Below are 23,369 nucleotides of genomic sequence, written 5' to 3'. Positions count from 1 at the left end.
TGTTATTCTGAATGGCATCTGTCTACTTGCTCTTAATATTAGGGTAAAAACTTTGAGGGAAAGCTATAGCTGTAACTATAAACATCAACTAAAAGGACTCTAAAAAATAAGCTAAAACTAAATAAATGAAATAATTATCAAGCTTATTTATGTGACAATTTTTGAAATAAACGTAAAGTAGAAATGAGAAAATTTGACTGTCATTCCTTTAATAACAGGTAACAATAATTTTAAAAAGAAATTAACTAACTTTGTATCGAAGTCTGTCTGGGGAAATCCAGCTATGAAAGTCAAAGTTGCTACTGAAATTCGCCGGCGCTGAAGCTGTTGTTTTTTGACCGTTCTGTGAACGACTGTTATGAATGAACACTGAGGAACAAAATAATACACACAGAAGTTATTTTTGAAAAATTTATTTGAAAACCCAAATCTTTCTGTACTCAAATGAAATTCGCTTCTTCCAGCGTAATGCGAGTGCCCGTTTAAACTCAACTAAAATTTTTAATCGATGAGATGGAAACTTCACATCAAAGCTGTCTCGAATTTGAGCGTGTTTCCTAAGATATTTGCTTGAATTTAGCATCAGCTTGACAAAAAGTCAATAACACAATGCTAATTGATAAATTTTACAATTCAAACAGACTTTCTCTTCTATAAAAAAAAAACACACAAAATGTACCTTAAATCTTCGCTCGCTCGATTTTCCTTCAGCCGATTCTAGCCATGAGGAAAACAGTGATTAATTCATCCAGGGCAAATTTGTCGCTTGATCTTTTGTCTTTTTTCCATCAAAACAACAGCTTAGTATTTTCTTCATCGGTGCATTTCATCGGTGTATTTTACAGGTGATTTTACCGTCAGGAGAGGAGATTTGTTGAATTTGCCTAAATTTTACAGCGTTAGCTCAGTTTCTTGGCGTGCCCCCACGGGCAAATGGTAGTGGCTAATTATAACTGACCAATCAGAGCGCGCGATTTACTTTTGTTATGTTATAATTCTTAGTATTATGTAATGGTCATTGTATCAAAAATCAACCAATTCATCTCTACTGTTGGAATAATTTTTTTATCTACCAATTACCTACAAAAAATACCAGCGTTTGTAAATTTCCCAATGATTTTTCAATCCTGAAGTAGTATTTTTTTGACGATTACAATGTTATGCCAACTTGAACTCTTATATTTTCCTTTTTTTGGTAATTCATCCGTTTTTCACTTTGACAGTTGGGTTTCGAGGGACTCATTTCGGGGTTAGCAAATCGTCGGGACCTTCCCTTTTGCTATCTTTTTAGTTGCAGACAAGGTCTTCATGATTTGTTCGATCTTAAAATGCTCGGAGCATATGTGCAGATACATAGAATCAAACTCTTTATCGGTGCTAGGACAAAAGGCGATCTTTATAAGATTCTTCTAACTCGAAAAATCGAAAGAGTTGAGGGAAGTCTGACCTTTTTAGATTATTTTTACACACGAACATGACTTAATCATTTTTAACACTCGTCAGACTCTCCAGCTCTAGTTCATGTGCTTTCAAAAATAGGCACCCTTTCGCTTAAGCCTCGAATTGAAGCTATAAAGTAGTTACCAGGCGTTCCGGCTCAAACAGTTGGAACTCGGCTACTCCGTTCGAAATACAACGTCACGTGACCGAATTGTTTCTATGTACTCTAGTTAACAAATTGACACCAGTTTTTTTATTGTCTGTCTTCTTATTGATGATAAAATGACATCATAACATTGTCAAAGTGTTGTGGATCCACGAGCCGCATACAATAACAAAAGCTCGAAAAAGTCAAATATTGCCGGTAAAAATAAAGACAACTCAAGAAAATCTAGCGCAATGTTATTGTCAACACCTTTTTTCGCTTGGTGATTGGCTACTGATAACAAGTAACGGAGTTTTATTGGCTAAAAATTTGACAGCTTGAGTCACGTCACTGCCCTGCATAAATTTGTTTTGCAAACTTCAAACAAGAATGAGATCAGCGATGTTTATTGCCTAGAAAAACGGAGGCATTTTTGGGCTGTATGAAGTCGTAAACAGGCCCAAGGTTAAATATTATTCCAAGGAAAGATTTTGGAGCCGCTATAGTAAACGAACAAGTCAAAGCAATGTACGGTTAAACTTTCTGTAGATCAAACTAGCCTGGCAGTTTAGAAGAGTTGTTAACCGATCAATACGAACAGAAATCGTGTACGGCTGGTTGTTTACTTCAGTTCTCGACTTGTTTGTCGTCCTGAATGCCATTCAGCTATATGAGCTGTGTACAATCAAACCGAAAGGTGGGTATTATAGTCATGAAGTTTTAAATTCGTTACCAGGTACTTACAAAGTTTCATAAAGTTTGTACAAAAAGTTTGTTTTGCTTTCGGAAAAAAGGATCAAAAAAACACTCAGTACTTGTCAAAAGAAAACTACCGTTATAAATGTGCTTATTTTTAATAAACTAGTCGGCATTCAGAATTGTTTCCTTACTTTTTTAACTTTTTACGAACATTAAAAAACATTAAACATTAAATCGCAGTTTTGAAACTGTACCATTTCTAGCAAGTGGTCCCCGCTTTTGGAAACTAAAAGTCTTGTTTAGTTTCCTCTGCTTAAGCTTTTAGCAGAGAATCCAAACGGGATGCAAGTCTTGCATCAGAACTTTCTGGCTATTATTCTCAGAGAACAGAAAGTGAATCTTCTATGAAACTAAACTAAGCAAAAACACCGAAGGTCGGCATTCGTTCGGCAAATGACCGCGTCTTGCATTATAAAACTTAAAATTTTATGTGTTTGTCTTCTTAACGATAATTACAATTAGCCAATCAGCATGCGAGATATAATTCAGTTATTGTAAAAAAATATCCTTTCTATAGTTTTTTTTGCATTTTGTTAACTTATATTTGAAACACCACAGACTTTCAATCTTTTACCGGAGTAGAATGACTCAAAACGTTGTGAAATCTAGACTGACACCTTTTTCAAAGCAAAAAGCAAGCAAATGGCACGTTGAATTTACATAGTGAAAATACCCTAAATTTGAATTTTTTTCGTGACTAAACAAATGTTTGATTTCAACGTATAAAATGAGCATATTACAGGTTGAGTTCACCGTGACGTTTTGTATACTCTTGACTGCGTGATGAAATGACTACACTTAACGTCCGAAAATTAGTTCTGACCAAGAAAGTTTAAGTTAATTTTTCAGGGTATCAGTTAAGACGAAGGTTATTCTTCGTTTTATTACAAAGTTCTATACAGAGATATCAGGAAGTAATCATGAGGTGAGTGGTATCTTGAGGGACAACCAACCGTGTAACTGTGATTTTCAGTGCTGATATTAGTTGTATTGGTGATAGAAATGAACTACATTTATACCTAATGTAAAGCGCTCATAGATCAAGAAGGTTTTTTTGCAGTGTTTGTTTTGTTTTTTTTTTTCATATTTTCACTTTTCATACCAGTAGTATATATCCACGGTCTAGCCAATTGTCCTGTATGTCACGCAAATATATAAATAGATCGGGTAATTATCACTATAATCTGCAATAATCAATTTTTTTAGCCCAAAAGTGGAAGTTTAAGTCATAATAATATTACAATAGAAGAAAAGAACGGAAATTAGATAACACATTATCTTTTAACAGAAATTTAACAAATGTTTAGGCAGCGATTCTTACATAATTTGCCATTTGTCATTATGCAAAATAAACATCTGTAAAAAAGGGAAAATTAACTCCGGCATATCTTGGATTTACCACTGAAAAGAATAACTCTAAGATTTTAAAACGTACCTTTTGTAGCCCATGGTTATCTATATCAATATTTCCTCCTTTTAGAAAAAGAAAATAACAAAATCATTGGACCCTTTCATGGTTACTGAGATAGACAACGCGTTGGAATGAGAATAGTTATTTACCTTTGTCTCGCGGAAGTCGTTTGTCTTCAGATAACATGGGGTAACAAACCTATGTTGAGGTCGCTATGAAGGAGAAATACGGTGAAAGAGGATAATTCCCTTGAATCGCAAACTTTATAGCGAAACATTAAATTAAGTCGAGGTTGGACAATTTAGAGGACCACTATGAGTCTAAACAATAAAGGTTTTTACTCTCAAGGCTCAAATACGACTAGAGGCCATACCGTACCGAGTCCTTGAAATTTCTTTCTTTTTTTCAGAGTATAACACGCTGACTAAGCAGAATTCTAAGGATCGTTGTGTGATCTTCTGCGAACTAAATTTTAATCAAGTATCCTGATTACAATTTTCGGATCTCAGTATAATTGGCTTGGTCTGAAATGGGTAAATGAAATTCGGCGTGTCAATATCAAGCATTCAAAAGTAAGAGGAAAGTGTTTGTCTTTTAATACTTTGGTTAATTTCTCGACGCAAACGTTGCTTCTAATAAAAGCCATGAAAATTTTAATTTTAATCAAATACTCAGAAATTATAAGCAACCTAAATGTACATACAAGGGAATAAAAAAGTGTGCGGACTCGATAAACTGAATATTGAAATGTAAATCTGAACAACTTGTTAATGCCACATAACTAACTCGCAAATGTTTTCAATGAATATCTCTTGCTTCACAGCTTGCTCTATTAACTGGCCAGGGTGATGTAAACCCTTCGCTGTATGTAATAAGCTACACCTCCGGGGCCAAGAGGGAACCTTCCTGCCCGCTTGAGTTCGATGGAATGTGCGTGTTCGTAAGACTTAATCATCAAAGTATGGAAAGGAAAAACAAAATACAGTTTTCTGTGGTCGAGATTCGCCCTAGATTATCTTTAAATCAAAATATTAACTTTTGTTGTGGCGGGGGTACATATAATAATTTTTCGGATTCAAAATAATTCAGTGCAGCTTGCATCATGGAAATGATGAAGCCGGCTTCAATTTCGTGGCTGAGACCTCAACTAATAACTGTCCGTGAAATTTTGGGCCACATAAAACAAATGATATAATCTTCGTTTGGTTTATTTTTTATTCAAGATTATAAGTGCTCTAGGTTCACACAAATTCCCGTATTCCTCAGTGGGTTGTTCTGTTTTTTGCCTTTATTATATATAGTATAAAATATCCTGACAGATCAACTGGAAACGTTTCAAAGTTAAAATTTTAAGTCCTAAAATTATTTTTTGAAAACATAATTTTAGGACCTAAAGGAAACAGAAGAACAGAGGAACCTCTTCTCCAGCATTTTTCAATACATCGCCATGGTAATGGTGACAGTGCAGTGAATGAACCTACGTGCCTACCCTTCTCAGTTTCCGCATAAATCTTACAATTGACTCCCTACCCCCCCCCCCTCAAACAAAGCAAATGAGATCTACTAAACGCGTAAAAACAAGTTGGACTATATTGCCACGTATTGCTAAGAGGTATAATGTTCAACAGAGTGGATATTCTTCATTTGAAGCAAGATGTTTACCGAGAAAGAAGTCCGTGTGCAGTTGTTGTCGGCTTTCTTCTTTGTAGCTGCACTTTCTTACCAAGACGTTGAAGGTATAAAAGAGAATATTCATCTCTGTATTTTGTTTTCACACTTATTTTTATTTTTTTTTTCCTTTTCTGTATTTCCCAGCGCTGAGTATCAAAACTGGAATATGCAATGTCACCATTACTACTCCTGGTCTGTTTGCGTTTGAAAAGGTTTCCTTTGAGAATCCTTTCAATGGCAGGCTGGATGTGAAAGTTTTCGTTTCCAAAAGCCACGCAACAAACAGTTATAGTGGTGGAGATAGCGCGGCTATTTGGGTGGAATCTGTGGATAATAAAGAATTTACAGTTTGTGTTTTGGAGTACGGAGATGGTTCTAGTGGGACTACGAAAGTGAACTGGATGGCACTGCAATCTGTTCCTGTTGGCGCTCAACTAGACACCGTCTCGTTGGATTCTTGGACTACTGGAGAAAAGTGTAAAAGGATCGCCTTTGAAAAGGTTAACATTTATACATCTTTAAAAAGGTTTACCCATCCATATTTTTTGCTAATTTTTGCTTTAAAAAATTTAGTGAGAAAGTCGATATTTCGATTCCTTTTGTTTGTACATGGCCAAGTTTATAATAATCGTTCTATTTACAAATTCTGTGTTTAATTCGTAAAACTCTTCTTAGTTTTTCAGCTGCAAAAATTCTACCCAATTTGCTTCTTTCAATTTTAGAATGATTTTTTTCTTTCACACTTCCCTCGTTTTATATCAGATCCTTGTTTGTGTGAAGAAGAAATGTTATTGATTATTTATTTCGTTCTCTTTTACTTTTTCAGCGTTTCTCAATTCCTCCGAGCATCTATGTAACAGTTCGTCACCAAATTCTCAAGAGACCTCAGGACGCCTTGGCATTGTGGGTAGAGGATGTACGCAGAGACAGTTTCAAGGTTTGCCTCAGGGAAACGAAGATTTTTGATGGGCTGCATAAAAACATCAAAGTGGTAAGTGAATTCTTTTTGTTACCTGTTACATGTTTGAAAGTAGACACACGACAAGATGATAATTAACTAAACGGTTCCTCCCTTGCTGCAACTTACAGGGGCTGTGCTCTACCAGAACCCAGTTGTTCCTGGCGCTCTAACTTTGCTCTTTGCCTACTAGGAAATCGTAGCTTTTTTCATAGAGATCCCAAGTTGGGTACCCTTTGATTTACACGGGTTCAGAGAAATGGACTCCCTTCTCTTAGAAACAACGTTGACTTGAGGAAGAATATATTGATAACATTGTTAATAGCGGAGCTCTGGTGCGCGAAGCGCGCCTGCGGAGCACCATGGGTAAGTAAATCTTCTCATCCCAGAAAATTTGGTAATCACGTGACCGTACACCGCTCGCCCGTCCGTCCGCACCACAGGGAAACCAGTGCTTAATCCTCACACTTTCTAGCCAGTTTGGGAGCACAGGAAGACTGATATTGCACACATATATTTCACATCAATGTTGTGATCAATTGACAGCTGTCAAAACAGGGTATCCGCTGACCAGTATCACCTGACCGCATCGCGGGCTTAGGTGTCGACCCATCGAGGTTGAATATCTTTTTGAAGTTGTCCGCTGACAAGTTACTAGTTTTCAAACGATCGCAGACTCAAGTTTATTTTTTTTAATTCATATGAAGTATGTTGTGTTTTGTATGTGTCGCACAAATAAAATGTTGATTTCAAACTGACCTCGGACGATAAAATTCAGCCAGTTTTTACAGGCAGGGAAGACATGCTAGTTGCTTTTGACTTTTCTCACCAAGGTCACGCGTTTTTCACGCTCTACGTCCAATTTTTATGCTCTGATTGGTCAAAATTTGACAGGTGAGTTCATGCGGAAAATTTATGCAGCATCTTGAAACTAGTTTACTTTGCTGAAGCTGACAGAGATTTGTGTCAACTTGTGATGCTTTTAACTGTCTTTTTCCACTGAATGTACAAAATGAAATTCACCTGCTATCAAGTGTCTTCTGTTATTCATGGCTAGTTTGTTTATTGGGTTTGTGGTGGAGAAATACGTCGCTTGTCAAAGTCGGAAATCCGATTTCGGATGGCATCGTTTTCGTTTTTCTCCTTCCTTGATGCGTAAGAGGGTTGAAAAGTCTGAAGCGATTCTGGCCTTACTTGATAGTTTTCAGTGCATCTCGAATGGTAAGCCTGAGTAATTATTGTATTTGACGTTTTTTTTTATATCTAATTTAATGAAGTCGAGCGTAGTTTATGCGGCTATTTAGTTTATGCACGTTTTTAATTCTAAGATTTGATCTGACCGAGTATCAGGTTTGATTATAAGCTTATAGAACTTTAAAAAGCCTTTAGACATTTTCTCACCGCAAATGGCTGTAAAAGAACGCTTCGAGTGATTTTCTTGCCTCGAGTTCATCTTTGAAAAAGCAAACACCGGGAACCGGCTTACAAAATGAAAAACATAAACAAGGATTTTCAGAGGCACTTTAATACTTGTCTTCGTGAATGAAAATTGTTGTCTCTGTATATGTTTCACCGAATTATTTTCCTTTTATTGATTGTTAGTAGTCTCTTTTTCAATTTTTATCGCTGTGCCGTTTGTTTTCAGTCGCTCATGAACATCGCTAGCAGGCAGGAGTAGTCAAAATGCCGCGCGTATCAAACGCTTTTGATAAATAAAAAATAAACATAATAAATTCTATATTATGTTGAAGCGTATATCTCCATTAATCATAATTTAAAAAGTCGACTTTGGCGCTTGTGAAAAGTGAGAACCGGCTAGCCGTATAGGTGATTTTTGAAATTTTTTTAACGGTTTCGCTAAAAGCCCACACGTGCTTCGATCGTCCTCAATATTGAGTGAGTGCCATTTGTATTGCAAAATCGTGAAATACTGCATTCTGTCCGAGGTCTGTATGATAAAAACAGCGCCTCGTAGTACTGTTTCACCTCAGATGTGATGTATAAAAAGTATAAAAGGTTGGGTTACATGTCCCCTGACTTGTTGGGAAGATTTTGTAAAGTAAACTTGTCGAACGCAAAAAATTCGGCCTGATTTGTTTTCCAAGAATTTGTTTTCCAGGCCTAATCTACTGTGATCAATTGCTATTTTTTGGGTGTACATATAAGGCTATCAACTCGATGTAAGATTAAGTTCACTCTTAGGTTGGACTGTTTGCAAATTACTTTTCTCTAAAATCACTTAACCTTTCCCTCAAAAGTCACATGAATGTGCTCTAAAGTTAACTGAATTGTGGAAAATAAGTTTATTGTTTGATTTAAATTATAAATTCGAGTTAATATATAGGAGCTTCGCTTTTGGCCCTGGCTAAATCTATATATTACTTTTTCACTTATCCTTCAGGACTGGATAGCATTTGTTAAGTTGATGACGCTGAATTCTACCTTGATCCATGGCCTTGTAACAACAAAGAATAACTCACCACTAAACAAGCAACAAGACAACGCTCTCTGTCAGGTAAAGTAACTAATCAACTATACTGTTTTGGTTTGTCAGTCACTTATATTCATAAATAGAAAATCTTTCAGAAATTCATGGCGCTCTAATATTATTGTCGTCAACTATTTAAACGACATATATCCATGATATACCGCATATGTGTAGAAAAACTTAAGAACGCTGATTCTTTTCTTGTTTTTTTAGATAATAAAGTTCACTGATGCTTTCTATGCCCCTCCGGTAGTAATGGTTTCACCAAGACTCAGTTACCACAACAACAACTCCCGTTTCTCGGCTTCTGGAACTTGTAACGCAGTTACTGCGTGGATTCAGGTAACATATATGAAACTTGGAGCCATTTTTCTTAGTCCATTGCGTCCTTGGGCTGCCTTCTTATCTTTTCCCTTCGAACTTACTTTTAGCATTGTCTCTGTTTCAAATTTTCATGTCGTTTAAGGAGTCCAGAAAAGTTTTTTTTTGCTTTTTTTCTCCCAATTTTTCCAACCAACCTGTGCACGCCACGGTTTCGCTTTGTAAACGACCTTTGGTAGTGACATAGCAGTTAAGGTAAGAAAATACCTGATGACGCTTAATGATTGATAATCTGATACTTCTAATGATTGTGTCTAGCATACCTTTACAAACGAAACCGAGGTGTGTATGAGAAGATACAGCAATAACGCCAATTATAAGGACATCGTACAACTGGATTACCTGGTGATTGGAGGTACGTAAACAATATGTCAAAACCTTGGTGAAGGCTGTATGCTGCAGTGTATCAAGTACATTTTATGACATAATCTTTTGAAGTTGTTTCATGGAGAGCTTTTTTTTCTCTAATTGAGGCTATTTTTTGTTGTCTCTATTTTGGGGGATTGTAGATTTGTTGACTGAAAAAACATGTTACTACTATAATTTCGTCGCAATAATTTTGTGTATTCAAGAAAATGAGATTTTTTTAGAAAACTTTAAAGTCTAAATTTCTTTGGCACACTGTTTCTCCTGATCACGAAATTAACAGGCTCATATGTGATGTCATAAGACAAAAATTCAGGAACTGAAAAACGGGATCATATACATTCTTATCCTTTCCTTAGAGTCGCCAGTGTTGTTGCATCTAACTGCAATGCACCTTATTGGCATCTTAAAACAGTTTCAGCTTGCAAATTGGACGAAATTTTTGTAGAATCTATACTTGTTTTCTTGTATCTAAAGTCACGTGTTCCTTAATTTACGTTATAGTTTCTTAATCTACGTCAGGGCCCCTTTGTTTCCGAGAGGCATCCGAGTGAAGACTTGCACGAATGGTGTGCCAAAATGGCGGTAAATTTCAATGTGTCAAAAAATTCTCTTTAATAACATTGTGTTCAAAGCTATTTTTTTTTCGCACACGTTCTCATAGTAATGTGCATTTTCAATTCTGAAAAAAAATAATTTTTAAGGTATGGGCACTTTAAATCTAATCTGTTGTTATTTGCTTAATTATCTTCAGACTTGGATCCCTGCATAGACGTTACGTGTTATTATCACAGCTTCTGTAAGGCGTTTGGACCCCATGATGCACGCTGTGTATGTGTGAATAGCTGCCCATCTTACAAAGAACCCGTTTGCTCATCAAATGGCACAACATACGACAACAGATGTTTGTTTGAAAGAGAAGTTTGTCTACATCGACTAAACTTAACCGTGCAACATCCTGGCAGCTGTGAAGGTTAGTACAGTTGTTTTTGTGAATCTGTTAAAAAGTGATTTTGTGTGTTATTAGAATTCAGTATTAATCCCTTAGCGAATTTTTCGAATGAGCTATTTACTTACCCATGTAGCCTGGAGGGAAAAACGGCGATAGATGCGTGAAGTTCAGAATTCTACGTAAGTTTGCTAAAACATTTGATACGGAGCAATGCTAATAAGAACACTGGTCGGAAAAAGTGGCGGATACACTAATTATATGTTTTAAGCATTTTCAGTTAATCCTCAACGAAAATATTTGTTTTCTTTTATATATGTATCACTGAAGCAAATTGAAAACTGATTCTTCTCTCTGAGATTAGTAGTAGTAGCAGTAGCAGTAGCAGTAGCAGTAGCAGTAGCAGTAGCAGTAGCAGTAGCAGTAGCAGTAGCAGTAGCAGTAGCAGTAGCAGTAGCAGTAGCAGTAGCAGTAGCAGTAGCAGTAGCAGTAGCAGTAGCAGTAGCAGTAGTAGTAGTAGTAGTAGTAGTAGTAGTAGTAGTAATAGTAGTAATCGTTTGCATTTCGTACCCGGACGTAGCTCTGCCTAACATATCTGGATAACCTTTCCTAGAGTTATATTTTTTTAAGCATAACTGGAACTGAATCTTAGTTACAGTGAATGTTCACTTTCCTTTCCTTTAGCGCTAATAGGCTTGACCATTTGCCACCGTGTAGCTCTGCTCAGGATGTAAGTTCTAATCTCTCCACTGCTTGCCATGCTATTTACCTAATGCAGTGACAAGCGATACATTGTCCACTGTGAACTTTCCCTGGACTTCTATAGTAGAGAGTAACAACCCTCTTTATAAGAACCACTCATTTGCTGCTCTGTTAACATTTTTAAGTTCTGGGTAAATGCCCTTTGCTCCGCATGCTTGTCATACTAATCTATAGTTCATCTTGTAATGTGTTTTCTAGGATTTCCTTTTCAGCGTGGTCGTCGCCAAATGCCACATATTCCATCCTTGGGCTACTCTCACTGTCATGCCATTCATTTCAAACCGTTTGTGTTTTACCCTGAGAAACCCATTCAAGTGCAGATAACTGTCAATCATATGGATACCAGTGACAAATCGTATGTCCATGACGCGGCAGTATCGTGGGTTGAAAATGTGAATAAGGACGGATTCACTGCTTGTGTGATGGCGGCAGGATATAACGAACGAAAGTCGTATGCTAACGTGACAGTTGATTGGATGGCGTACCAAGGTGCCCCAGTGGGTGGCGTGACCGGTGAAGAGGGCATGTCACAGTGGTGGACTGGTACGACTTGTGCGACTGTCATGTTTCCTACTGTGAGTGGTCTTTGTTGGGTTTTCTTGTCCTTTCCATTCTTTTCAAGATCATATCTTTTGAAACGCCTCACTTCTACTGAGGTCACTCAGTTAATAACAGATCGTTTTTAATATGCATCAGCAGTGATTTGTCATTCTGGTGCAGCCGTACACTTATGACCATTAGTCGAACAACGTCATGGTAGTACAAATTATTCTTTTACCAATTTCCAGCATATCTCAAATGTCATGGGTTCCTTTTTGCAAAAATACGAAGTTGATTCCTGTTCGTGGCTTTCTAAGATTTAAGAGTTGCCTATTTCGGATTTATTTTTCAGGGAAAATTCTCTGTGATACCGTCGGTATTTGTGACTGCCAAACATTACAATCCAGGATTAAAACGCGACGCAGCAAGCGTATGGATTGAAGATGTCACACAATCATCCTGCAAAGTTTGCTTGAGAGAATTGCAAAACTACGCTGGATCACACCAAGACATTGTTGTTGTAAGTAACGCTAATCTCATGGAATCGAACGAACAGCGTTTTTCGTTGGAAACTAATTGCAGCAGACTGGTATCTTTCTCTATCTCATCTTTTCGCTTTTTTACGCTTCCAGTAGATGGTCCAGCAGAGATGCACGATTTTTTGCTTGAAAATATATTTCCCTCCATCTGTTTCCTCTTCATCCGGCTTTGTCAACCCAACCATGTTATTGCTTCCTTGTAGCCTAAGATGTCGGTGGCTGTTTATATAAACCTTGTTGAGAGATTACCATCTTATTTTCGACGTTGACACGATCTTTTGGTAGTTAGGACGTGAGACTGAAAGAGAATTCTTTCTTTTTATTGTTATTTATTTATTTATTTATTTATTTACTTTATTTCAGAATTGGTTAGCCTTTTCATATCTTGACGAGCCTCCCTTCTCAGAACACAATTCGATTTACTTTTCGAATGATAAACCCCCCGCGCAGGGTCACTATAATGCCTTCTGCAAGGTCAGTATTCCAGTCCTTTCATTAGTCTTATGGGTTTCAATTCCCGTCACAGTGCACTTAATTTTATTGAATTAATTTACTATCAGAGAGCAAAAGAAAACGGTTCCCCTATCATGTCTCTAGTGATGGTAGTTGCATTTAGTCAGTTTAGCAGGCTGCCTTTCATATTTCAGTGAATATTTAAAATGAAAATGAAATATAGATTATAAATGCCCTAATGCGGAAAAAGTCTTAGCCTTTATATAAATGTCAGTGACTGAATTTTTACAATTATGTAATTTCTTTTGACAGGACGCTACTTTTACTAAAGTTTATAACTCAACTCCACATGTGTTTGTTTCTGCCAATCATTCCACCAAAAATGGAAGTCAGAGTCCAATTCATAACAGCATAGCTGAGTGGACAGAGGTATGTTTTTATTTATTCATTTATTTACTTTTTATTTATTTTATGAATTTCTGTAACATACCACTTGCAACCACACTTACATGTGTTGAGTGCATGTTTAGAAACCTTATGAATTTCAAAATACGAATGACTGTAACTAACACTCCCTATTTTACAATACAGAATGCGTTCTATTGAGAATAACAGCTTATAAAAGACAGATCGTGCGAAAAACAGCACAAAAGTTAAATCTTATCCGTTTAACTAACGATCAGGCATAACCCTTGGCTAGTAAAATGGCTATGAATTATGGAAAGTCGTTAAAACTGTGTTTTAAAAAAAGCTGTGTAGCTGTATAGCAGAGGGTAAGCAAATGTTGTCAAACAAAAAGCAATGAGAAAACTAAAATTGATGTTAAGCAAGAGAGAATGAGCTAAGAGAGCGAATCCCTGTGCCCCATGATGATTATTGAAATCTATTGAAAGTTCGCACGCGTGCGATGAAGGTTATTTTTATCTGCTGTTTCCGTGACCCGCGCGGTCTACTTTCTCGTGAACGCGAAATATTTCGCCTCTAAACATTTGAAGTTTGACAGCAGTTATAGCAATTATCGCATGAGAGGTTTACGTTGTTGACATGTAATAACGCGCACTCAATTGTTCTCTTTCCTCTTCCCTTTGAAGCCCTGTCATGCAAACTTGTTGAACAGGGTTGATCACTTCTTAATATGCGTCAAACTGGGAAATATGGAAAGTCTTCTGGTCAAGACCTACCTGAACTGTTCTTTAGTTTTTTTTCTGCTAGCAAGGGAGAAAATACGCTGTCCGCCGTCTGTGTGAACTACGTACTGAGCTAATAAACATCCCTTTCTTGCAGTACATCAACAAGACAGGCTTTCGTGCTTGTGTCAAAGAATTATATGAAGCAAAATATGACCCATTGTCAGTAACGTACACAGTTTTGTCAGGTACTACTGCTACAAAACTAATCATAAACTTCAGTACTTACCAACTCTGTGAATAACGAAAGAGAAATACAAGCAATACACAAAAGGAATGCACAAAAACTGGAAGAAATAAGAAGAAAATGCATTCGGGTGGTGATGAAAAACAACGTTCATCCCCTTTTCCAAATACATATTAATGTGTATAATAGAGTGCTTTATAATACTTGCATTGGTCTTTCTCTTATGTAATGCCTTTATTTCGTCCTGAACAACTTTTCCATTTCCTTTTTTAATCGCAAAACCGGAAATAACAAAAATGTTCGAAGTGCATAATTGCACCTAAAGCTATACATGTATATACATTTTAAGCAATGTCATTTTGCACTTCACTAATTCCTACTTTGTATACGCGCAGACATCTGTCCATCTGGATGGAATTACTTCAATGGATACTGCTATAGCTGCTGTGTCCAACTGTTCAACTACGAACTCACATCTGGTAACAGTGCACAACCAAGAAGAAAATGTCTACATACAGCACCGTCATAATGGAGAGCGATCATGGATTGGACTTAATGACCGAAGCGTTGAGGGATCATTTGTCTGGACAAACAAGGAAATAACCAGTTTTCGGTTCTGGGCTCTGCAACAACCAAACAACTGGAAAAACGAAGACTGTGTTCACACTCTGGGTGCCAATAATGGCTACACTTGGAACGATGTTTCCTGCGATAACTGTTATAACTATACTTGTGTTCAAGGTAAAAGCGGTCATCAGGTCCATTAACAAAAAGCAACTTACATTAAACGGTTCTGCTTTCTCCTTGAAGTTGTCAACTGAATTAAACTAACGTAGGGGGTTGTTATTCACTGCAACACAGCTACTTTTTGTAGGAAAGTTGGTAATGTCACCAAAACAATACATTACTGTACTGCCTCTTTTGATTTCATGTTTCCAACTTGACACTCTGATACCCATTCACTGGAGAAGTAGATTTTTAAAAGGAAGCATGGTAGGCCGTTTTTTTAGATAGTCTTTGAGGTGTCCAGTTGTAGGGTGAAAACACTAGGTCGAGTGTTTGATACAGCTTGTCAAATGTTTCTTGAAGAAATGTAGGACGTAGTTAGCAGAACGGACAGGTTATGAAATCCGGCAAACTTCGAAGATAAAAACAACGCTACTGCTGTTTATGCTTGGAGCTCCCTGATGGTGTACAATCTTTTCTTTTTTTGTTGTTCACAAAATAATTGTAACTGAATATCCCGGGGGGGCACTTAAATATTTTTTGGGTGGGTACGTGCCGCCCGGGACTCCAAATTGGCACCTCGTTCTAAAAAAAATTTCCCCTAAAATTGATATCCCGTTCTAGAAACGGGCCAATTTTTTATACCCCGTTCTAGAATTCGCTCTAAAACTGATACCCCGTTCTAGAAATGCGCCAATTTTTTATATTCCGTTCTAGAAAGTTTGTAAATTGAAATAGCCCTGTTTTTTTAAAAAGGTATTTCTTTATTTGTTCGACTTATACATCAAATAAATACTTCTTCATAATCAGCAGCAATTAAATAAATAATTTCAAATGGCTGCTTACAAAACTGGAGCTTTCATACGTTCGAAATATTATACCCCGTTCTAGAAGACGCCTTTGAAATGGATACCCTGTTCTAAATCAGGAGCTTCAAAATCACGACCCCGTTGGGCGGCACATACCCGTATACGTAATGTATGGGAGTGCCCCCCCCCCCCGGCTGAATATATTAATGCCACGTTTTGGAGAGAAAAACCAACGGAAGTTGATTGACCACTGCAACATCACTGTAGAACGGCATCGCAATCATAATGACCTTCATTTAAATAAATTAGGAACATCTCAACTTGCTCGTAATTTTTAAAAACTTATTTAGCTTGAGGATTAGGATACTACCGTTTGGGAGCCTGAAAGACAAGTGCTGAAGGGTAATAAGTGTTATGTTACGACACGGCGTAAGTCGTATAATATTGATAACAACTAATTCGGCCGAGGCTTGGTGATGGCGTCCCTTAACATAAATAGCCTGTTAGCGCATATTGACCAGCTTCGCGTAGTTATGTCTAAGTCTGAAATTGATATACTCTACATCAATGAAACGAAATTATACTTACCCGGTTTTGAAATAATAAGGAAAGAAAAAGGAGAACGGGTGCAATGGAGGTGGTGTTTGTAAGTGTGTGCTGTGTAGCCTAAACTATAAAATTTCCGAAGACTTAAGCACTGAAAATCTTGAATGTTTAGTTCTAGAATTTGGTTTTAGATTTATAGTAATTTCCATTTTTCTCTTCAAGAGTATTCATAAGTTCAAGTTGAGAATATAGTACTCTCGGTAAATATTCATATAGAACGTTATAACTGACTATAGAACAAGGTGATTGAATGAAGCGTAATTTCTTCCAGAAATTGATGAATGCAAAACTAACTATCACAGATGTGATGTGAATGCTGCTTGCCAGAATACCGTGGGCTCATACAAATGTACTTGCAAAGCTGGATACTCTGGAAATGGCCGCAAATGCGTTGGTGAGTACCGAAGTTTGCTTTAAACATCTTCTGACTTAATTTTTCTCTGTGTCGAGTTTATATACAGTATAGACTAAATAAAGATGTTGTTTGTTAATAAAAAAAAGTAGTTTCCGTGTCTTTAGTATCTTTTTAAGGACATCATACCGTATTTACAGTGCTGTAATTACGTTTTTCATTTATCTATTGTAGTCGTTGATTTCTTATAAGATTCCAGTCCAAGGTGGCAAAAATAAGCCATCAACCCTTATTGGGTATTTAATGGATTTTGAGCAGCTCTATTTCAGTATAAGAATACTTGCACTAATGTGTGGAACTTTGCCAAACTCTTTGAAAAAAACATCTTTAATCAGGTTTATTCATATTTCAATGATAATAAGTTACTTTCGAAATATCAACAACAATAAGCTTTATTTGCATGACCATAACAAAAAAATTACAGTATTGCAAAAGCTACTTGAAATTAATCATTGATTCCTTGTAAATTAAATATTTAAAATAATTTGAAACGTATTAATCATTGTTTATTTCTAACCATCAGTAGGATTAATTATTCCGGAGATAAGTTTGTCTCTCAATTCAAAGCAAGTTGATATAAATGAAATTAATTGGATGTTAATAAAATAGTAGAATTCATCAGATGTGATAATAAGGACTCATGTGATTGTAGTCGTAGAAACGGTATTTTAGGTTCTAGTTTAGAGAGAACATATGTCTTATCGAAGAAAAACTTGGACAATCTAATAGAAAGTGAGTTTCATCTTCAATTCTGTTACAATTGCAGAGATTGCATAACCTTTCGTCACGCGGTATATTGTCGTATCTACCTGTCTCAATCCTAAGTTTGTGACTGCTTATTCTCAGTTCACTAATGTTTTCCTAGAAGGGTTGTTTCTCGTTAAATCTAGGTAGGCAGAAGGGCTATAATTCGTTTTGATTTTATAATAAAAGTTAAGTTTTTGTGAATGTTGAAATACTAGTCTGGCTTTAGACCTATGCACTCTACCCTTACAGCTCTTATTGACATCACAGACAACTGGTATCTCAATATCGACGGTGGTTTGACAAATGCCATTCTGTTTATTGACTTAAAAAAGGCTTTTGATACTATTGACCGTGAGATCCTTCTGTCAAAATTGGAGCTGTATGGGTTTAAAGGTGTTAGTCTGAATCTTTTCCGAGACTACCTCTCAAATAGAACTCAGCTTACAGTTATAAACAACGTAAATTCCGAAACTAGCTTCATAAGTTGTGGGGTGCCTCAAGGTTCAATCCTCGGCCCTCTACTATTTCTATTATACATTAATGATCTCCTAACTGTAACCTTCTATCGGATGTGAGGATGTACGCCGATGACACTAATCTCACGTTTGCCTCCAAAGACCCTAATGAGTTGTTTTCATCCCTGACTCATGATTTGGGCAATCTGAAGCAATGGCTCAATTCTAACCGTCTAAGTCTTAATGTCCTCAAGACTAAATTTCTGTTTACAGGCACGAGGCAATCAATCTCTTTGCTCCCTAGCGATCCACACATATCCCTCGACGGGCCTTCATGCAATTGAAAGAGTCAATACTTACAAATGCCTAGGCGTTCAGGTTGATGAAACACTCTCGTGGGAGGCTCACATCTCCGAAGTCATCGGTAAAGTTGCAAAAGTACTAGCTGCCCTGAGAAGGCTAAGACTAATATGTCCCCAGAGTACCCTTGTCACTATTTACAAGTCATTGATTCTTCCGCATCTCGATTATTGCAACGCTGTCTGGGGCTGTATCGGTAATGGTCTCAGCCCAAAACTAGAGAAACTACAAAACAGGGCTGCACGCATAATTACAGGGTCTAGCTGGGATGCCAGCTCTGCCCCGATTCTTCATGCCCTTAAATGGGATAGCATCGCTGACAGACGTGATAAGCAACTGAAATCTTTCATGTTTAAAACTGTAAATAACCTTGTTCCCGAATACCTGTCTAATAAATTCGCCAGCATTAATACCATTCACAGGCATAATCTTCGAGGTGCGCAACATAACCTGTTTATTCCGCGACCGAACACTGAGGTCCTAAAGAAAAGTTTTCTTTAAAGGGGCGCAGTAACATGGAACAGCCTGTCAGCTGAGGCTAAGCTGGCCACTACTTTAAATTGTTTTTATTCCGCTATTGTACATTAAGATTTTCTTAGTAGGCATTTATTATAGGATTTTTTCAATAATGTTTGTTTTTTTTAAGTCTTAGTTTAATGTGCACGGCTCTTTAGAAGACCACTTTTTAGTGATAAGGATTCCGTGGTTAAATGAAGTTATTACTTACTTACTTACTTACTTACTTACTTACTTACATACTTACTTACTTACTAACAACGTTTTATACGGATTTTCATTCCTTCAGTCAAAACAAGAATTTCATCGGTAATAACATAGTTTGATTTGATTAAAAAAAAACTATTTCAGAGGCAATAAAAAGCCCCAAGGGGGTCTAAATAAAGAAAATTCGGAAGGGAATAGAATATCAATTGCTTTGTTGTTTTTGGAGCTTTACAGCGTGTAATCGGTACGTCATAATTTTTGTCTTTGTTTTCAGATATAGATGAATGCACAAGCAAGACCCATAACTGTAACAGAAATGCGTTATGTAAGAACACTGAGGGGTCCTTTACATGCACCTGCAATCGCGGTTACAAGGGAGATGGGAAGAACTGTAAAGGTATCCAGTCTAGCGCTCTTATAGGCCCGGTTCAGAAGTCGAACTTTTCATGAGCCGAACCTAATACGTTAAATTAGGTACATGAAAAGTTCGGCGTCTTAATCAATTGGGCCCGGTTCAGACACCCCCCCAGTCATGTCCCGAACCTAACTGATAAATTAAGTACGGCAAAAGAGCGGCGTTTGAATCAATTTGGTTATGGCCGTTTTAATTAGGTGCGGTAGAAACGTCAAGGTCGACAGAGTCTGTCGTATTATTCGACATTGGAGCGGCATGTGATTCATACGGCGCTCAAGTGCCTGAACCTAATGCATACATGCATACATTGAATTTATAATTTTTCCCACAATACCGCTCGTTTTTACGTAGTTGCCATGCCCAGAACACTAAATTGAGAAAAAAGGCGGGTGAAAAAGAACAATCTTGCTCCTCTTGCTTTAAGAGTGCAAAATATACTTGTTCACGGTGCCAGGGATACTTCTGTATCCCTTGTTCTGTCTTCGAGAATGATGAAAGGTCAAGCTGTCAAGCGGCTGGAAAGCAGGCAGTTCAGTCGCATATTGTGGGCCATGTTTCCGAGAAGTTATGGAGGAGCAAGAAAAGATCGAATGTAATGATTCAAATGAATTTGGCAAAAATAGAGATTCTACAGAAGCAAGGAGAATGGTGTTCTACAAAGTGGAGATCAATTATGGCGTGAAAATATGGTATCGAACCCAGGCCTTTCTCTTTCTCCATACATGAAATAAAGATTAGGATCGACACACGGTACGCCGTCTGAATCAGTTGCCGCGCCAACGTCGCTCCAAAGTCGGACCTAATTCAATTAGGTTCTCCACTTAATTAGTGGAGCGGCTTCTGAACCGGGCCTTAGCAACGGCCTTTTCAATTTGGAACTGCTCAGCCGCTCTTCCCGCTTAGCTCGGCCGGGAGTTTCGACTTTGGAGCGACTTTGGAGCGACTTTAATTCAGACACCGAACTTTTACGTGTGCCGAACCTAATGCATAAATTATTATAACGTATGTTACAAGCAGTTTGACGGAAATGAGCATATTTCTCCTTTTTAATTTAGTTCGGCTGGAATTAAGATCGGCATCTGAATCAATTCAGCCTGTCTAAATAATGTGGATCGGCCTCAATTCGAATTAACGGGGCCTAACGCATTCATCTTTTTCATTTTTTTAGCAATTTGAGAAAACTGCCATATTCGTATCAGTCATCGCTTTCCTTTGTAACGTAGAATGAAAAGAAAATGACAATAAAGAAAAGAAACGCAATTTATGTTTCTCTCTTTTTTCAGATATAGACGAGTGCACAAGTAATACCCATAACTGTGACAGAAATCTGCTGTGCAAAAACACTAAGGGGTCTTTCATTTGCACCTGTAAACCTGGTTTCAAGAGAGATGGCAAGAAGTGTAAACGTAAATATCTCAGTACCAAAATCTTCGTATTCGATGCATTTCAGTGATAATTGATTAGTCAAACACATTAATTAAAGGGAGTCTTAGCTATGAACTGGAACTAGCCTGCAGTACAATTAAGCTTAAGCGGGGGGATTCTGTTCACAGGCAAATATTCAAATAATATTCTTCATTAGCCAGTTTAACAGGAATCACCTCTCGTCTGAATGGATGAAGCAAGACTCAAGGTCCTCTCCTGGAAACCGATAGCATGTGTATATTGTCGTCATTATTTCCTTTGGAAGAGATTGCAAGCTTGACTGATTAACAGAGCTTTGCAAAACTCTTCTCTTTTGTTGTCAGTATTCGAATTGTTAAGGTTATTGACCCTTGTGGTATCCTTGGCCATTTATAATTATCAAACACGTTTTGCTTTCTTCATTCAAAGCTTACAGGAACATTACATTAGGATACTGCCTTCAAGCGAGGCGTTCCTTGAAGTGGATCATTAAATTGTTGATGCCTATTTTGTTGTAGCGACACGCGGTCTGTTTTCCTACGATCCCGCTCAATCCTGCAAAGAAATCAAGGACTTAGGTACCACCAATGGAGACGGGGAGTACTGGATTGACCCTGGAAGGACTAAAAGGCCTTTAAAGGCATATTGTGACATGACAACTGACGGAGGTAAGGTTTGAGGTGAAGATGACGCTTGCTTTTATGCTGGTACGTCAGTTATTAGATCAAGTAAATTCAGGAAATTCTCAATATCTAAATAGGTGTCAAAAAAAATTCACACTTATTGTTCCTTGATTGTAACAATAGGCTTTATGACACAATATGCACTGTTTCCGCCTCGTTTGACTAAGGGCCTGTTTACATGGAGTGGGGGACCCCGGTCTAGTGGGGTTGGTTTCTTTTGTTTTCACGCTCTGGGGGACACAAAACAAAAGAAACCTACCCCACTAGACCGGGGTCCCCCACTCCATGTAAACAGGCCCTAAGTTGAACTTATGACTACTTGTTTTGGCCCACATGAGCCATAAACATTTATTAAATTTCAGGGCAGTGGCTTCTTGTTTCCAACGTTGTTTCGCACGGTTCGTCTACAACCCAGTTGCCAGTTAAGACATCTTACCGCGGAGTAAGCAGCAAAGAGATGGTACTCACAAAAAGCGCCATGAAGGAGCTGAGGAAGCACTTGAATTTCACTCAGATACGATTCCACTGCAAAAAAAGAGGAGGTCGTACATTTCACATCACCACGGCTGCTAACACTACAGGTGAAACTGCTGTGAAATACCTCAGTGGTGAGACAGATGTGATGCCTGCCTCTTGTGGCTCGTTTGTGATCATGAGCAATGATAATTCGCGGTTAGCAAGAGTCTGCAAAGATTGGGGATACGAAAAAGGTTCTAGCAAAATAGGCAAATGGGGTGCAGAGCGCGATCAGAGCAGATTATACGACCACACTGCTTTTGTATGGGCAGCTTACCACTGGCTTCTTACATCTGGCAGGTGGGAATGCGACGATTATAATGTGGGAGTGTCCCCTGGCGATTATTGGAAAATCTTTGTGCGATAGGAAGCCACCATAACGGAAGTCTTCCTCAAAGTTTAAGGGTTTTGTTTTTTAAGGAAGCTTAACGCGTAGGCATTATTTAACACCAGGAACTAAGTTAAGAACTAGTAAGAGGTACTGTATTAAATGGCATGGTATTAGATACAATAAAAACTAAGAAAGTGGGTGATTCAATAGCGTCGGCTTTCATTCTTACCCCCCAAACTATGGAAATATGTAATTTAACGTAGATAGCCTACTGTAGCCTGTGAAAACATCCGTTTCTCCTCGCTTTTTGCCGCTGGGGACGTTTCGCGCGAAACGTCTCAAGCGGCGAAGAGAGAGGAGAAACGGATGTTTTCGCAGGCTAAAGCCTACTGCACAGTCAAACTAGCTCCATAGCATGCTTGTTATTACATCCGTGTCCCTCACGTATTTCGAATTCCCAGCGGATTCTTCATTCCCTCCTTCACCGATCAACAGGACATAAGTGATGATCCAGATTGATGAAAAATTCATCGTAAATCTTGCTCCCGTAAGTAGTTGCTACTGGCCCCCCAGGATGGACTATCGTTTGAATTAGGGGACGTGATTAAAGTTCCAAGATACTAAGCTGGCATGCCAAACTGTCTACCTTTCTGAAAAATTGAAAATATATGTATCGAGGGTAACCAGTGGCACGAACTCCCTAGAGCCACGTGCAAATTAGTTTTGGCTCGTTCCTCGCGACTTCACCGCTCCCATCACCGGAGGGGCGGATGCTACCCAATTATGTTTTATACGGGGAGGTTCCGTCCCGAGTTTCAACCCCTTGGCCTTCGATAGACAGAAAAGGTACCCCTTCCGTATACGTTCTATTGACAAATGGTGCCCCTTTTCACATACCTAATTAACCTTTCCTTCCCTTTTAACTACTATGAATGCACTGTCTTTT

General features: G+C 37.9%; 3 protein-coding genes across 3 annotated transcripts; all 3 read left to right on the top strand.

The window, feature by feature from the left end:
* Nucleotides 1-3,159: 3,159 nt before the first annotated feature.
* LOC140934234 (uncharacterized) lies at nucleotides 3,160-8,908 on the top strand. Its single transcript, XM_073383896.1, has 4 exons — nucleotides 3,160-3,269; nucleotides 5,571-5,926; nucleotides 6,253-6,417; nucleotides 8,786-8,908. The coding sequence occupies exons 2-4, from the start codon at nucleotides 5,828-5,830 to the stop codon at nucleotides 8,906-8,908; spliced, it is 387 nt and encodes a 128-aa protein (XP_073239997.1). The 5' UTR covers nucleotides 3,160-3,269; nucleotides 5,571-5,827.
* A 156-nt stretch (nucleotides 8,909-9,064) lies between these two features.
* On the top strand, nucleotides 9,065-14,669 carry LOC140934233 (uncharacterized; the record flags this gene model as incomplete). Its single annotated transcript, XM_073383895.1, has 9 exons — nucleotides 9,065-9,214; nucleotides 9,512-9,608; nucleotides 10,374-10,592; nucleotides 11,529-11,905; nucleotides 12,223-12,390; nucleotides 12,773-12,883; nucleotides 13,175-13,291; nucleotides 14,147-14,237; nucleotides 14,632-14,669. Coding segments are annotated over exons 1-9 (1,305 nt in total), but the record flags the coding sequence as incomplete, so codon positions are not given.
* Nucleotides 14,670-14,673: 4 nt separating this feature from the next.
* LOC140934232 (uncharacterized) lies at nucleotides 14,674-22,630 on the top strand (the record flags this gene model as incomplete). Its single annotated transcript, XM_073383894.1, has 6 exons — nucleotides 14,674-14,977; nucleotides 16,649-16,771; nucleotides 19,349-19,471; nucleotides 20,773-20,895; nucleotides 21,412-21,561; nucleotides 21,939-22,630. Coding segments are annotated over 6 exons (1,344 nt in total), but the record flags the coding sequence as incomplete, so codon positions are not given.
* Between the last annotated feature and the right edge of the window lie 739 nt (nucleotides 22,631-23,369).

This window comes from Porites lutea, chromosome 4 (genome assembly GCF_958299795.1).
Source record: "Porites lutea chromosome 4, jaPorLute2.1, whole genome shotgun sequence".
Lineage (NCBI taxonomy): Eukaryota > Metazoa > Cnidaria > Anthozoa > Scleractinia > Poritidae > Porites > Porites lutea.
Note: the sequence above shows the minus strand (reverse complement) of the source record. Positions and strands in the feature narration are given on the sequence as shown.

Coding starts and splice junctions, on each gene's coding strand:
- LOC140934234 (XM_073383896.1), top strand. CDS start 5,828: ATGGCACTGCAATCTGTTCCTGTTGGCGCTCAACTAGACACCGTCTCG. Junction 5,927..6,252: donor AAAGGATCGCCTTTGAAAAG/GTTAACATTTAT, acceptor TTACTTTTTCAG/CGTTTCTCAATTCCTCCGAG. Junction 6,418..8,785: donor TGCATAAAAACATCAAAGTG/GTAAGTGAATTC, acceptor CTTATCCTTCAG/GACTGGATAGCATTTGTTAA.